General features: G+C 52.5%; 2 protein-coding genes across 2 annotated transcripts; one reads left to right on the top strand and one right to left on the bottom strand.

Moving 5' to 3' along the window:
• Positions 1-190: 190 nt before the first annotated feature.
• On the top strand, positions 191-2635 carry CDCA3 (cell division cycle associated 3). The gene is made up of 5 exons (XM_086882656.1): positions 191-339; positions 413-542; positions 624-815; positions 1729-1850; positions 2236-2635. The coding sequence occupies exons 1-5, from the start codon at positions 226-228 to the stop codon at positions 2368-2370; spliced, it is 693 nt and encodes a 230-aa protein (XP_086738782.1). The 5' UTR covers positions 191-225; the 3' UTR covers positions 2371-2635.
• Positions 2195-14361, bottom strand: GNB3 (G protein subunit beta 3). Its single transcript, XM_086882655.1, has 10 exons — positions 13558-14361; positions 8913-9014; positions 8336-8374; positions 8080-8186; positions 7905-7968; positions 7628-7790; positions 7461-7527; positions 6352-6553; positions 5066-5282; positions 2195-4239 (listed from the first exon to the last, which is right to left on the bottom strand). The coding sequence occupies exons 2-10, from the start codon at positions 8967-8969 to the stop codon at positions 4133-4135; spliced, it is 1023 nt and encodes a 340-aa protein (XP_086738781.1). The 5' UTR covers positions 8970-9014; positions 13558-14361; the 3' UTR covers positions 2195-4132.
• Positions 14362-14392: the final 31 nt, after the last annotated feature.

Below are 14392 nucleotides of genomic sequence, written 5' to 3' on the forward strand. Positions count from 1 at the left end.
TGACGGGTGAGGGGGCGGGTCTGTCCGCAAAGATTGACAGCGGGACGAGGCGGGACGTGACGGGCGGGGACAGCGCAGCAGACGGGCTGGCGGGGCGGGGGGAGGGGCGTGGCGCGGTGAGCCCCGCCCCCGCGGAGCGGCCAATGGGCGGCTGCACCGCCCGGCGCGCGGGAGATTCGAACGGCGCGTCCGGCGGGGCAGGGGCGCAGTGCGGCCGCCGCCGCCATGGGGGCCTCCGGTAGCGCCCCCGCCACCCCGGCCGCGCCCCGCAACAAGCACCTGGCACACGTCAGCGACCCCCGCTCCCCTACCGCCGGCATCCTGCGCACCCCCATAGAGGTAGGCGCCCTCCCGCCGCCGCTTCCCCCTGCGTGGCTCCGGCCCGCCGTCCCCACGGCTGCCCTCTCCGCAGGTGGTGAGCTCCCCGGCGGGCAGCCCGCAGCCCAGCCCCGCCGAGCCGCCGGCGGGCACCGGCCAGGAGCGGGACCCACGGTCACCCACGCCCGGTATTTCCCGCACGCCCATGAGAGCCGTGTCGAGTGGTGAGTGAAGCCGCCGTGACCGGGCGGGTTGAGGGGTTGCCTGGCTTAGAGGCTCACCCCGTCCCTCTCCGTCGCCGGCAGACAGCGTGGACCGCCTGGTGAAGCAGCTCAGCGAGGCCTTCGGGGCCGAGACCGCGACCCCGGAGCCGGCGCCTCAGGGAGCGGAGGAGCCGGCCCGGCGGGGCTCCCCGGCCGCGGGAGAAGCGGCGGAGAGGCCGCCCTCTCCCGGCACGGCCCGGCCCGGCCGCCCTGCCGGGCACGGCCTCCCCTCGGGTAAGTGCTCCGTGTGGGGGCCACAGGGAGAGCTGCGCCGGAGGGGCTGTGAGCGAGTCGGGGCTCTCGGCACCATCTGGTTCTTCGGGTGCCTTCTCCAGGCCTGCTCCCCCATTGAGCCTGTCACTACCCCCCAGTTCGGCTGTGTCCCACCGCCTGGAGCCTTTGCAGCCAGGGGACCCCTTCGGTTATCGAACCGATTTCTGTTCAGAGTTGAGAAATTATTTTCAACCTGTGCTCAAAATCAAAAGGTGTACAACAACTCTTCCCCTCTTTGAGATTTGTGACTGTGGAGACCTCTTCCAGAGGGACCTTACAGTTTCTCCTCGGGAAGAGCTATGAAGCAAGGGTGGACAGCACATCTCTGTGCTATGGTTGAGCATCACCGAGAGACTTTGATACAGACTGCTTCAGAAAGCTCTGTGCTGAGCACCACTCCTCGGAGGAGCAGCTGAGAATTGGGACTGTTCAACCTGGAGAGGAAAACGCCCAGGGGTATCTTATTAATAGATACACATACCTGAAGGGAGGGAGAGCCAGGCTCTTTCCAGTCATGCCCAGTGATGTCACCAGAGGCAAAGGGGACAGAATGGTACACAGGAAGCCCTGAACATCAGGAAACACTTTTTTCACTGTGAGGGTTACCAAGCACAGGAGCAGTTTGCTCTGAAAGGTTGCAGAATCTCTATCTTTTAAGATAGTCGAGAGACACCTGGACATGGTCCTGGACTATGGGCTCTAGGTGGTCCTGCTGGAGTAGGTCCTATAGCATTCACTTACAGTATCAACCTTTCTGTGATCCCTTTGCCTCAAAGCCCCTGGGTAAGTCTTTGATAAAGGCCAGGAGGCATTTTAAATCTGGGACCTTTGAGCCTTGTTGTGATGCACTGATGTGTTTCCTTTCCTCAACTAGTGAGCAAGCCCATAAGACACAAGCCCAACAACAAATTCATGGCAACATCTGGAGGAACTGGCCGCTCTCCCCTCAGTGTTCTACAAGACGATAATTCTCCCAGTGCTCCTGCCCCTCGCCAGGTAAAGCTTAATGGGCCTTACTAAGGGAGGGAGATTGAGCTGGGAAAAAAAACCTTCAATTTCTGTATCTTGTAGGGTCCCAGTTTAGAATTGTGCCTCCTAGGCCTGCAAAGACTAGCAACTTCACAAGTGTTTTTCTGTGGGTCAGTCTTGCCACTAAATGCCTTTGAGTTTTGTTCAATGTCTGTCTTTGGCCTTACAACGATATTTCCCATTTCAGTGCATTCTTTCTCTTTAGGCTGTAGAAAAATGTCACTCTTGTATATTGTCACAAGTGAGTCCAAGCTGAATGATCTGAAAATAGGCTACATATTCTGCTGAGAATTAAATAGCCTGCAATTAACTTGTGTTTTACACTCTATGTTTGGGTTTTTTATTTCTCTAGGGCAAGAGGCATGTTTTGGGAGAGAACCTTGGGGAGAAGAAGGAAGTGGATCCGAGCAGGAGCCTTAAATCTGGGAACTGTGCTTGGAGTGACTTGAACAAAGAGAACCAACAGTGTCCTTTTGTGGAGAACTAGACACTTCTTTTTTCAGGATCTTGCTATAATTTGCTCCTATGTTTTGAGAATTTCCTAGTGGGGAGAAATCCTACAATAGACTGAAACACCAAAGAAGTGGTCATATTTCTCAGCCTCCCTGTTAGGGAAAGATCTCTCCCTCCTCTTCCTAGTTTGTTGTGTCTTATGTACAGCACAGACTTTCTCTTTTTTATTGTATATCAGCTGTATTGATTTTTTTCCATAGAGTTTTTATCTCTAGTAAATAAATTTGTGTTCAACCTTTGCTGACTGTATGTCCTGATATTGTGCTTGCCCAGCACAGTATTTTCTTTGGGGCAAGGGTTCAGGAACAAATAGTTCAGCCTTCCATTAGTCTTAAAACTGCCTTCTCCCCTGCCTGGAGCATGCTGAAGGGTACGGCCTTGAATCCATGTACAGCAGCGCTAGCGGGGAAGCTGCAGCTCCCTGCAGGAAACTGATGTATGTCCAGTGTCACCTCTGGAGTTGTACTGCTCCTGCTCTGAGCTGAAACGCAGTTATGCAAGAGTCTGTTGTGAGGCTGAGATCCAAGCTAACATCAGATAGTATTGTCTGTAAATACTGACCTTGTTGATCTCCAGCTCTCCCTCTCAGCCTTGGGACCCCCAGGATGTTTCTCTGAGCCAACAAGTGAAATAGGGGCTGAATAAAATGTCTGTGTCCTGTAACTGAGCTAAAATGTCCAAGCTTTGAAAGGATGCACTTTCAGCTTGCTTTCTCAACTTCAGCCTCTTCTCAACTAAAACTTTTGAGGAACACCCTCCCCTGGAGACTGTGAGCTGAAGCATGGTCTGTGGATGAGGTGGTGACTGGTTGAGACCAGCAGGCAATATTCACAGGAAAGGAGTTGTGTTTTCAGTAGCTCATTGCAATGCTGGAAAGAACACAGCCTGCAGTGCTTCTGTGAGCTTTCTTTATTTGCCTGGGCTATGAAGATCTAAACAGACTTGAAAACATGGGCTGATGGCTACTGGTTAGATAGGGTCACCACACAATGCAGGAGTGAGGCAAAGAGGGAAGGAACAGCAAGAAGCAGACAATAAATAATAAATATAATATTCCCTGATATTCTGGCAGGTCTGGAGGGCAACCTTTCTGCCATTTATGCATAGATAAGACTTGAACTAAGAATAAATGTATTCCTTGCTATTCTGGCAGGTCTGAAGGCTGCCTTTCCCCTCTTTCTGCATAGATAGGACTCGAGCTAAGTGGTCCCCCATGGAAATGAGCCAAATTTACACCAGCTTTATGTTTGAGGTGGTGCCATAGAAATCTCAAATCCAGTGTCTCTGGGGCTGTCTGCATGGATACATGACAGCTGCACAGAGAAGTTAGGCAGAGTTAAAGCAGGGAGAGAGCTTACTCTGGGATGGGTGTTGCATGAGGGGTCTTTTGAAGGAAGAGGATGGGTTTCACTGTGGGTAGAGGTGTTTGAAGAAAGGTGCAGGGTGTCTGAATTGTACTGCAAAGTCCTGAGACATAAAGAACAGGTCTTCAAGCCTGCACAAGGCTGGAAACTGCTGTTTAGAGGTGGAGAGAAGGGCCAGTGCATGTGCTCTTGCTCCCCAGCTCCCCCTGCTCCTCCCTGATCTCCTTTCCCTTTCGCTCTGGGAGACTCCTACAAGTGACCTGTGTCTAGAGACAAGTGGGAGTGGTAGGTAGGCGTTTCTGTTGTGCTCATCTGATGATGCTCAGGCTGTGGGCCGTGCTTTCGCTGCTCTTCCCCTCTCTGCTGGTGTCCTCAGTTCCAAATCTTGAGGAAACTGTCCCAGGAGCCAGTGGCAACAGCCATGCCATCCGCTGTCACCCCCAGGCAGCTTACTCTGTTGTCGTGGCCAGAAAGGATTCCTGCGGTGGCAAAGAAGAGAGGTCAGGGAGCGAAGGGGAGCCCATGAGAGGTGACGGGGTTGGCCCTGCCAAGGACATGCGTCACAGGCCGTGCCTACACGCCGTGCATGGCCCTGTCTGCTCCTGCACGACCCCTCACGGTCCGTACGCGGCAAATAGGAACAGACGCGCAGAAGAACTTTTGTGCGTGCCACGCAACCACCACCTGCAGGCCCGGCCAGAGGGTTGTTGGGAAGGTATGGCCAGCTGAGTCCTCATATAACTGCTTTCACCCCGGAGTGATGGTAAGACTAAGGTTGGATGGGGGCCTTGATAAGGCTGAGAAACAGCAATGCTGTTGGTGGGCTGTGTTTCATGACTTTTCAGAGGGTAGGGGCCACATCTGAAAAGAAAAATGCCATGTGTTCTGTGTATGAGCATCACAGAGTGCTCGAAGATGTTGGATGGAAGCCCAGGTGCACACTTGGCTCGGTGCCTGGCCACCAAGTGGCACTGTGAGTACCTGGAACAGGCAAACTGCAGGCTAGGAGAAAGTAGGATATTCTATTGGTGGCTGTGAGCAGTTCTAGCTAATAAGAACCTTCTTCTTCCCCTTGAAACAGTGTTGTTTAAAGGCTTGACTTCCTTAACATTAAAAACAATAGCTCTTCCATGGCAGTAAGAGTTGTCCTTGTTCTGGTGTGCTCCCTAAGTGCGAGGGAGCTTTGCTGGGTTTCAGTCAGTACAGGATGCCTTGCATTTAGAAAAAATAAGTGCCTTATTATGCCTAGGGCAGGGACAGGAGGCCTTACAGGGAGTGAAAGAGGGACCTCAAGGAGCCACTCACCCACACGCTCTGCTTTCAGGGAGTCCCAGATGTTGCAGTTGAAGTCGTCGTAGCCAGCAAACAAGAGCCGCCCGCTGCGGGAGAGGGCGATGGAGGTGATTCCGCAGATGATGGTCTCGTGGGAGTACATGATGAGCTCCTGGTCCGCCCGCAGGTCGAAGAGGCGGCAGGTGGCATCGTCGGAGCCGGTGCAGATGGCTTCGCCGTTAGGGAAGAACTGGAGAGGGCACACAGTGTGTCTTAATGAGGTTTTCTCCAGATCCCTATGGAATTCTTCAACTCGTCACTCCCCCCTGCTAACCACCAGGAAGCCACGGAGGCAGGAAAGCCTGGTGGGACCAGACACTGGATCATAAAATTTGAGTCTGCTGAAGGGGGAGATTGATACTCCTCATAAGGCCTAATAAACCCCTTCCACTCCAAGAAAACAAATGGCTTAAGGGGCTAGAGCTGTTGCACGATATCTCAGTGCTTGGGGAAGGATTATTTTAACTCCAGCGGTTAGGTTGGGCCTTGACAAGTGTCCACCCATTATCCCCCAGCTGAGGTCTGACATAATTCTGGGTACCACAGCCTTCCTCTGTCTGATCCTCATATCCCAGCCTTCTCATACATGCTTGTTTTCTGTGGTCTTGCTCTGAGGAGTAAATAAAGGGCTCCTCAGGAGCAGGTATGGCAGAAAACCATGTGGCTGGCAAGGTAGCCATGGGACAACTGAGAAAGCTTTGAATTGACATCAGTGGAGGGTGGTTTGAGCAGCAGACCGCAGGAAGCTGGCAGGCTCATTTGGTTAGCTACAAGGATTAGTCTGGCATGTTTCTTGTCCTGCCATCTCTGCAGCTCTGAGGGAGCTGCCTCCTATAAAAATTTAATCTTCAGAAGATCTCCCTGTGATCCCAAGTCCCCACCTTTTCTGTCTGGAGCCAATCTCAGCTGAGTTAGGTACTCCTCCTGCCTCACTTGTGTGTTGCACCAGGGCTGCTGGAGCGTGCCTGAACCACAGTTCCCAACAGCTGCTGTGAGCAGAGCTGGACCAGCACCTGTGTCAGGGTGCTCAGCTCCAGAGACCATGGTGTGCTGCCTGTCCAAGACCTGAATGCTTTGGTGCCTGGGGAGAACCCTCCTCCAAACTTCAGTGAACTTGGGCACTCCCTGCTTCAGGCAAGGTCTAAGACCCTTGTTACCCTCATGACTGTGACAGCTTCTTTCACCCTTGTCCCAAGGCTGTTTCGGAGCTGTTCCACGCCCCATTTTCCTCCCCAGCACTGTGCAGACAGCATACGTACGGAGATGGCGTTGATGTCGGACTCGTGTCCTGAGAAGGTCTGACGGCAGGAGCCCTCCCGCACGTCCCACAGTTTGGCAGTAGCATCACAAGCCCCAGACACGAAGAGTTTGAAGTCAGGGGAGACGGCCAAGCTCATGCAGTCTCCAGTGTGACCAATGAACACAGTCTTCTGCTGCCCCGTCTCGATGTCCCAGAGCGCGCTGCAGGAGGGGAGAGGAGAGAAGATCTCAGAGCCAGCCCAGGCAGAGCAGACCTACAGCCAGGCTGAAGAGCTGTCCCACTCACAAACAAAAGGAGGGAAGCCATCGCTACAGCAGGGGAAAATGGGTGAGCGCATCCCTGGAGTCAGCTGTATACAACAAGAGATTTCTTCACAGCTGTTGTTGGCAATACCTTTGCCAAAACAGAGTTAGACTAAGGCTGGGGGTGTGTGAGGTTTGGCATATTCCCATAAGTGTAACAGCTGAAGGGAATACTGAGAGACAGTAAGAGGGACAAAACCAGCAAAAAATAGCAAACAGCTGGAAAAGGTCTTCCATGTCCACGCTTGTAAGAGCTTGTAAAGCTCTTGTTCAGTGGGATCCCACTCCACATTCAGGCAAGCAAGCCCTGTGTAACCCTGATCTCTGATGGAAATGCCACTTGTCCTTGGGCAAGAGGTTCTTCCAAAGCAGTTATTGGGATGGGGTGGGATGAATAAAGACTCAGGATGGTTCAGAGTCACAGCACGGTTCCTGAGAACCAGGAACCAAAGGATCCAGGCACTGCCTCTGCAGTGTCCCTTGCACAGAGGGCAACTATATAACGTACGGAGAACGTATTCGTGCTCCACATAAAACACCTTCTGTCCCGGTACAAATGACACTGTTCCTTGTGAGAACTGTTGACATGAGCCCTACTGCTTGACCTGGCTTCAGCTGGGAAAAGAAACATCTGTTCTGCCAAGGGAGGAAGAATGGATCAGGCTTCCTAAGGTGCTCCATGTAGCCTCCCCATGGAGGAACAATTCCTCCTTAGAAAGTGGAGTGCTGAAGAAGAGAGGGACTGCACTTGTTGCTGTGCTAAGAGCAGAAGTCAAGTCACTAGGATGCAGGAGAGAGCACTCACCATGTGGTATCTCCAGAGCTAGTCACAATATTGTTGTCATCAAGAAATCGGCAGCAGGAGAGGTATCCTGGGAAGCGAGAACAAGCAAATATGGGAAAAGGGGCAGGGATAGAAGGGTGAAGTTTGGAAGCAGGGGGCACACAGCTGCAGGCAGGCAGAGCACACACCTGTATGGGCTGAGAGCTCCCTGCTCACTTTGACGTTGCCTTCACGAGACTTGAGGCTGTAGATGGAGCACATGTTGTCAAGGCCTCCACAGGCCACAAAATTGCCAGAGGGGGCATAGGCACAGGTCATGACCCAGGAGGAACGCAAGGGGATGGCATGAACCTGGGAGGACCAGAAACCATGTCAGGACTCTCGGCAGCAGAGGGAACAGGTCAAGGACACCAGCTACAAGGAGACCTGCTCCAGCATCCTGGTTTGCAGCCACCTGACTCCTACCTTGTTAGTTGTGTATGTGTCCCACACAATCAGTTTCCCATCTTGTGAGGCACTGACCATAAGTCTGTGAGAAAGGAACAAGATCATGTTAGTAGCTTTCTTCCCATCAGAGCCTTCCTGCCCATCACACCCGAGTGCTGCCCTGCACCCAGCAGAGCAGCAGCAGCGCTCTCACTTGGAGTCCGTGGACCAGTGCAAGGCGTAGATCTTGGCCAGGTGTCCCCGCAGGGTCCTTCGGGTCCGCATCTGGATGCGTCCAACAACCTCCATTCCAGACACAATCTAAAGGAAGAGTGGTGGAAGGGAGAGAATTTATCTTGGACTACCAGGAGCTTTACTGCTTTTTGCATCTCTGCCTCCTAACTCCTCGCTGACTGTACAAAAGCTCCCTCAAAGCGGTGCTAGCTTGCCCAGCCAGCCCTGCCCCTTACCTGAGCAAGCGTTGTGTCTGCACAGGCTTTCCGGGCATCCTGGAGAAGAGACAAGAGCAGATGAGACCACTTAAAGACGTGTGGGGAAGGCAATGACAAGTGAAATTTGAGGTCATAGCCTGGGGGTTACTAGAAGTAGGAACTATGGCTTTGTTGTGTTTGGATTGTGGCCAGCCCAGGGAGATCCTGGTCTGTGATTAGGGCACCTTGACACCAGCCAAATGTAAGGAATGGGAGACAAAATTTGCTCAGCATCCAGTTCACTGTGCTTTACCCTTTCCATAGACCCTCCCACCTGACAGAACACCAGCTGTCTCACAGACAGAGGAGATCCTGGGGTTTCACTACACTCTTGGGACCCCTGTCCCCCCTTCTCTCCCTTCCTCTACCACTCTTTCCCCCACCATAGTGTGAAGATCTCCATCAGCATTTGAAGGGCTGTGGAGAGCTGCAGAGGGCTGCTAGTATGTAGATGGAGAAAGCCCAACTCCAGCTTGTGGCTGAGGAGGAAAGTTTGGGCATGCAGTGGGGGGGGTAGACACGCTCTCAGCAGTTTCATGACTGTTGCCAGCATTACCGCAATCTGCTTCTTCAGCTGCTCAGCCTCCTGCTTCATCTGTTCCATTTCCCCCATCTTTCTGACCTAAGGGTGGCTCCTCCACGTGGGGCAGCCTGGATTCTGGGGAGACAAATCAAAGGAGAGGGGTGTTAGATAGGACAGCTAATGCTCAGTTATGGAAATGTAGGTGTCTTTACCATTTCTTGGCTGAATACTTGGTAGTGCCATGCTGTATCTGGCCACAGCCCGTAGCATTTGGGAAGATTGTGCTGGGCCTGGTCAAAGGTCCATTTTGTCTTGGATTCTGCTTACACATGCAGGTGCAGAAGCTAAAGAACTCCAGAGCCTCTTGCTGAGATTCTGGCCACACTTGTCCTCTCATTTTTAACCTCTCCATTCCAAGCCCTGGGTCCTCTTCATCAACTTCTCCCTGTTCACGGTCAAGCTGTCCAGCTCAGCTCCAGGAGGAAGAAACTTGTTGGGGGGAGCTCATTGGCTACTTCCTACTGTTTGTCCTAAGCAAAGCCTCACCAGGCAGGACCCACCAACTCTGACCACCAAGGAAATCTATGGGGCTGTTAAGGTGCTCTCTCAGGGTTGCCTCCCACTTTAACATCAAAAACCAAACCAAAACCAACCAAACCAAACCAAAATAAAAAGAAGGGTGGATGCCTAGGGAAGGATCTAAGAATAACATAAGCCGATAGGGGTGTATCTCCTACTTGCCCAGCCCAAGCTTTTCACTGACGTCCAAAGCTAGAGCAGCATTACTGTATGCAGGTCCTTGATGGACTTCTGTTCATTTGTCCACACCATCTTTGTGCCCATGCCAAGTTCAGCCTCCTCAGTACCCCATAGTGATGATTTCCACAGCTGGGTGGCAGACTCTGCAAAGAAGTTCCTGCTTCTATCACTTCCCGGTGGCACTAGTTCCACTTGACAGTGGCTATATTTTGAGTTGGGAGAATCAGCAAATAACTGGTCTCTATTCACCTCTGCGTCACTTGGTACTTCATTCATCTTTGTCATACTCCATCTCTTTTCCAGACTGCAGAGCAAACTTAGTCATTCTTCCCGTGTAAGCTGTTATATCCCATTATCTCTGCTGTTCTATGAGATTTTTTTTCAGTTGTTTACAGAGCAGAGATGATAACATTTTTGCAGGGAGAGCAGGGAACCAGAACTGTAATCCATATGCAAGATGCAGGTGCACTGTACCATTATACATCTCTGTTTTGTTCTCTCTTTCTTGTTATGTGCACTTAAACCTTCACCAGGGATTCTAGCATCTCCCACTTTTGTAGACAAATGTGATCTATCTTTAATTGCTCCAACATTTCACCTGGACAGATGTGAGTGTCCGGATGTGCTCCAGGTGTTAGCCAATAAATGTTCCAGCAGCATCTGCAGAATTTCTCCTAGTCCCTGTGGGTCACATCACTTCCATCCCGGTTGCCTGAAGGCCTCATTTCCTCTGGTCACTGAGGCTTTGGGTTCTTCCATGCCAGGCTTGCTCTCTTGCTGTGGGCAAACACATCCAGACAGCTCCCAAGTCCCACCTCTGCCTACTGCTTGATTTTCCTTTGAGTTTCACTTTGAGTTTCCTTTAAGGATTCCTTCCCTTGAACATCTCCACGGCTTTCCTTTGATCCCCCAGGCACAGTGAGTTTTTGCTTGTTCAATGATGCCTGAGGCATGGCTTTGAGTGTAGGAAAGAGAAGGAGATAAAGGTTTCCCCTAGCTCCTGGGAGGCTACCCCAGCAGGAAGTTATTTCAGGATATATTCTGCAGACAGAGACTTGTCTCTGCTGCCTGCAAGGCTGGATAGAGCCACAGCACTGCTTGCTCTTCCCTGCTCGCTGCCCATGCACTGGATGGGGCTCCAGCCCCAGCAAATGCTCAGGGAGCAGGAGGGCAGTCCAGGGCAGCACTGCCAGGGCCCAGAGGAACATGTCACAGCCATGGCCTGGGGCTGCCAGCCTCAGCTGCACTGAAGGATAGGAACAGGCCAGCACCTGAGCTGGGCCCTTTCCACTGGTCTTTCTTCTCTCATTCCAACAGAGCAGCGATGAGGGGGCTCCTCCCAGCAAGGATGCAAAGTTGCACCTCATTGAGTGACCATGAATACCCACCTTCATGCACTTCCCCTCCTTTATAAAAGGGCTGGCATTCCACTCCACCTCTCAGCTGACTGACAGGGTGGGGAGATGCTGGGGAAGGTCTTGCAGCTGCACATCCTTATCCTGTGGTGTTTGCCCCTCAGTTTCAGCGTACAGTGAGGCTGCAAGGCTGCATCCAGCTCTGCTCACAGCCTACAGCACAGCAAGTGGGGCACCTGAACTTCCAGCCACCCTGTGCAGCCAGCCCTACCATTGTGGCCTACACTTTGCCCTTTTCCAGTGTTCCCTGGGACTGATACATCAATCCTAAGCATTAGATTGCCTTTTCCTGTCAGATAACCTCCTCCCTCTGACTCTCTCCTTCCAGCCTCCTTTGCTTGGTTCCCAAATTCTTTAGGCTGTTATTTCATTCACCTTTGGCTATATGAGATCACTGTCCATCCACCTGCCCTAATTTTTCTTTGTAGACTTCTGATTTTGCCCGCCCAGACCTTCACAGAGATGGGAACCTTGTTCTCCCTTCCTTCCAATTTCTGCTCCAGGTGAAGCTGGCTGTACATGTCCTCATTACCTGTCTCATCCCAGTCTTCCTTTCATTGCTCCTGCTTTTTTTACCACTCTCTTCCCTTCTGTGGTTGTTTCTCAGGTCTGGCACTAGCAAGGGAATGCCAGTTCACTGCTCTGTAAAGCTGCACAACCAGATGAGGGGCTTTCGGAGCCATAGGCAGATCAAACAGCAGGGGCAGGATGTCGAGGACGGATAAAAAGGGCTAAATATAGAGAAGGTGCAGCTCAGGACTGTGTCCGAACCTTTAAATCCCTCTGAGGGAACACTCTAAATGAAGATGGGAATTGTTCTCAGCCTCAGAAGGACAAGGAGCCACAGATGAGCGATAATAATAGCTCCATCTTTGCCTGTCGCCTCCATCCGTCACATCCCAGTGCAATTTGTGGAGAGTGAGTTACCCGATCCCCGGTGTAGTGCAGCTGCCTCCCAGGAGGACCAGGGCAGGTGTGCAAAAGAGCAGCTCATTATGATCATGTAAATTTAGGGCAGGAAATGGAAGGAACGAAATGGGGGAAGAACAGAGGAAAGGGAAACGGAGTTTGGCCAAGGCATGTTCCTGCCTTCTCCAGCAGGACCTTAGGGATACACATTTCTTGTGGATCTAAGGATCAGCTCACAGTTCCTCATGGTGGTTGCCCAGGCTAGTTTTAATGGGAAAGGCTTCTAAATGCTGCACACTTGGTGCTTTCTGGAAGTAAGGGCTCTTCCATGTGAATGCTAAGCAATAAAGGAAACCAAGTCCTAAGGTACCCTTGAAACAATTCATCACTCTCAGCAGAGCTACTGACAGGAGGACCTTGGCACCAGTTGGCACCAGTTCTGGAGTTTTGCCTCCTGCAAGCACCCCTGAGGAGCAAGCATGGCACAGCCAAACAGAGCCTGGGCTTGGTCGGTTCATGCCAGCCCTGTTCTGAGCTCTGCCTTAGCTATGCCCATCCAGTTCACAGCTCTTGGCTTTTGAAATCACATTCCACTTCTTCTGCTCTCCAACATGACAGTTCTTTCCCCTCCTGCCTTTTCTAACAAATTTCTTGCTGCAGCACTCCTGTCTGTGGGAAACCAAACCCACCCTGAGTCCTTCAGTGTCTGCTCATAGCAGATCAAATGCCTGTGCTGTGGTGCAAGACGGAGGGGATCTGGAATCATCCATCTTCCACCTTTTGCTGCCACACCCTGACTTTTCAGAGCAGTGGCCATAACCCTTGCACGATGCCATGGAGGGGGCCCAGCTTGCTCCCTGGGGGCTGTCCCTGCGAGTCACCTGCATCACTCCCTGGCGGGGATAAGGGTGCAAGTATTGGGTGGGAAAAACAGGCAAAATGAGCCCTCTTATTATCTGTTCCTGGGTAGCTTCCCCCACACTGCAGGAGTGGTTGCTCTGTGAAATGTTGGGAGGGCTGTGAATGGGAAAGGTGCAAGAAGGACTCAGTTTGAATAGGCAGTGTCCCTGGGTCTCTGTGTAATCCCTGACTAGCTTCGCAGGCTCGCCCTGGTGACCCTGGGCTCCTTGCAGAGCCGGATACAGAGATGATCTCTCTCTCCTGTGATGGAGATCAAAGGTCAGGGTAAAATTACCCTGCTCTGCTCCTTGCTTTCTGAGGGCTCCTTGTCCACCCAGAACAGCAGCCAGCTGCAAAGAGGTGCGCACAGGGCACACTGGGGGTGCAGGGCTGCGTACAGGCAGTGACTGCCAGATCACTCAGGAAAGGCGTTACCCTCCCGTTCCACTGGGAACTGGTGAGATTTACCTGCCAAATGGAGAACAAGCAACCCCATCCCAGTGCAAAGCCTCCTCATCACTGTATAGACACCTCAATGCTAACCCCAACCCCTTTCCATGATCTTACTCTCCCTCATCCTTTGATGGGATGAGCCCTTGCTCAAAGGCTCCCCACAGAATCACTCCAAGAAACTCAGGGTCCCAAACGCCAGATTCACCAAGGTGACCTCAGGCACCGCAAGGCGGCAAGCTTACCGGGATCTGTAGAGTAAGGAGGGTTGCAGTCCCCTCTGGATGGGACCCTCACAGCCTGCCTCCCTTGCTGAGAACGGCTCCTCGCTGCCCAGAAGCCCCTCGTACCTCTGCAGCCTCCAGTCAGTCCCGTTGGTCCACCCAGCGAGTCCCTCGCTCCCTCTCTGCTCCTCAGCCTCTCCCAGGACTGATCTCCCCATGGGGAGCAGGAAGGCTGTGGACGGGAGGGGTTGGGGGAGGGCTGATTCCAGGAGCAGCGTCAGGCAAATTAAATCAGACACCAGAGACTTGGGGAAATCGGATTGGGACGTAATGCAAAGCAGGTGGATGGGGAGGGGTGAAAAGAGAGAGTAGCACACTGCTCCTGAAGGGAAAGAAACAATCCCAGGCGGATTTGACTCCCTCTGTTTATATCAGCAACAAACTAATAAAGTGAAGATTAGCCAGAACAGCCTAGGATTATCAGCCACCAGGGCAGGGCTTGCTGTACCTCACAGTCACAGGAATTCCTGTTTTCCCAGGGACAGCATGCCACTTGTGTCCTGGGCAGGGTGGAAAGAGGGATGATGCCACCAAGAGAGGGCCTGCAAAGGGAAAACCAATGGCAGGGCCACCGCACCCTCTCTCGGCCGCAAACGGGGCTCTGGATGGCAAAAACAGAAGTGGGCACAGGGGCCAGGGGTGGCAAAAGATTTGGTGGCATGCCTTTTGGCAGCCACTTTAGTGGGATGCTGCGAGGGGATTATCTTGGCCTCAATCTCTTTTAATCTCCCCCGCGGCTTTGGCCCAAGCCCGAGATAAATACCTTTTAACGGATCTCATCTGACGTCAGGAGGCC

Source organism: Cyanistes caeruleus, chromosome 3 (genome assembly GCF_971803275.1).
Source record: "Cyanistes caeruleus chromosome 3, bCyaCae1.hap1.1, whole genome shotgun sequence".
NCBI lineage: Eukaryota > Metazoa > Chordata > Aves > Passeriformes > Paridae > Cyanistes > Cyanistes caeruleus.

Bases quoted from the DNA above. Each gene is read 5' to 3' on its own strand.
- GNB3 (XM_086882655.1), bottom strand. From the start codon at position 8,969: ATGGGGGAAATGGAACAGATGAAGCAGGAGGCTGAGCAGCTGAAGAAG. The intron at 7,969-8,079 runs GTGAGAGCGCTG...CCTTTCTCACAG, and splicing joins CACTGGTCCACGGACTCCAA to ACTTATGGTCAGTGCCTCAC. The intron at 7,791-7,904 runs GTAGGAGTCAGG...TGGTCCTCCCAG, and splicing joins ACACATACACAACTAACAAG to GTTCATGCCATCCCCTTGCG.
- CDCA3 (XM_086882656.1), top strand. From the start codon at position 226: ATGGGGGCCTCCGGTAGCGCCCCCGCCACCCCGGCCGCGCCCCGCAAC. The intron at 816-1,728 runs GTAAGTGCTCCG...TTCCTCAACTAG, and splicing joins CGGGCACGGCCTCCCCTCGG to TGAGCAAGCCCATAAGACAC. The intron at 1,851-2,235 runs GTAAAGCTTAAT...TTATTTCTCTAG, and splicing joins GTGCTCCTGCCCCTCGCCAG to GGCAAGAGGCATGTTTTGGG.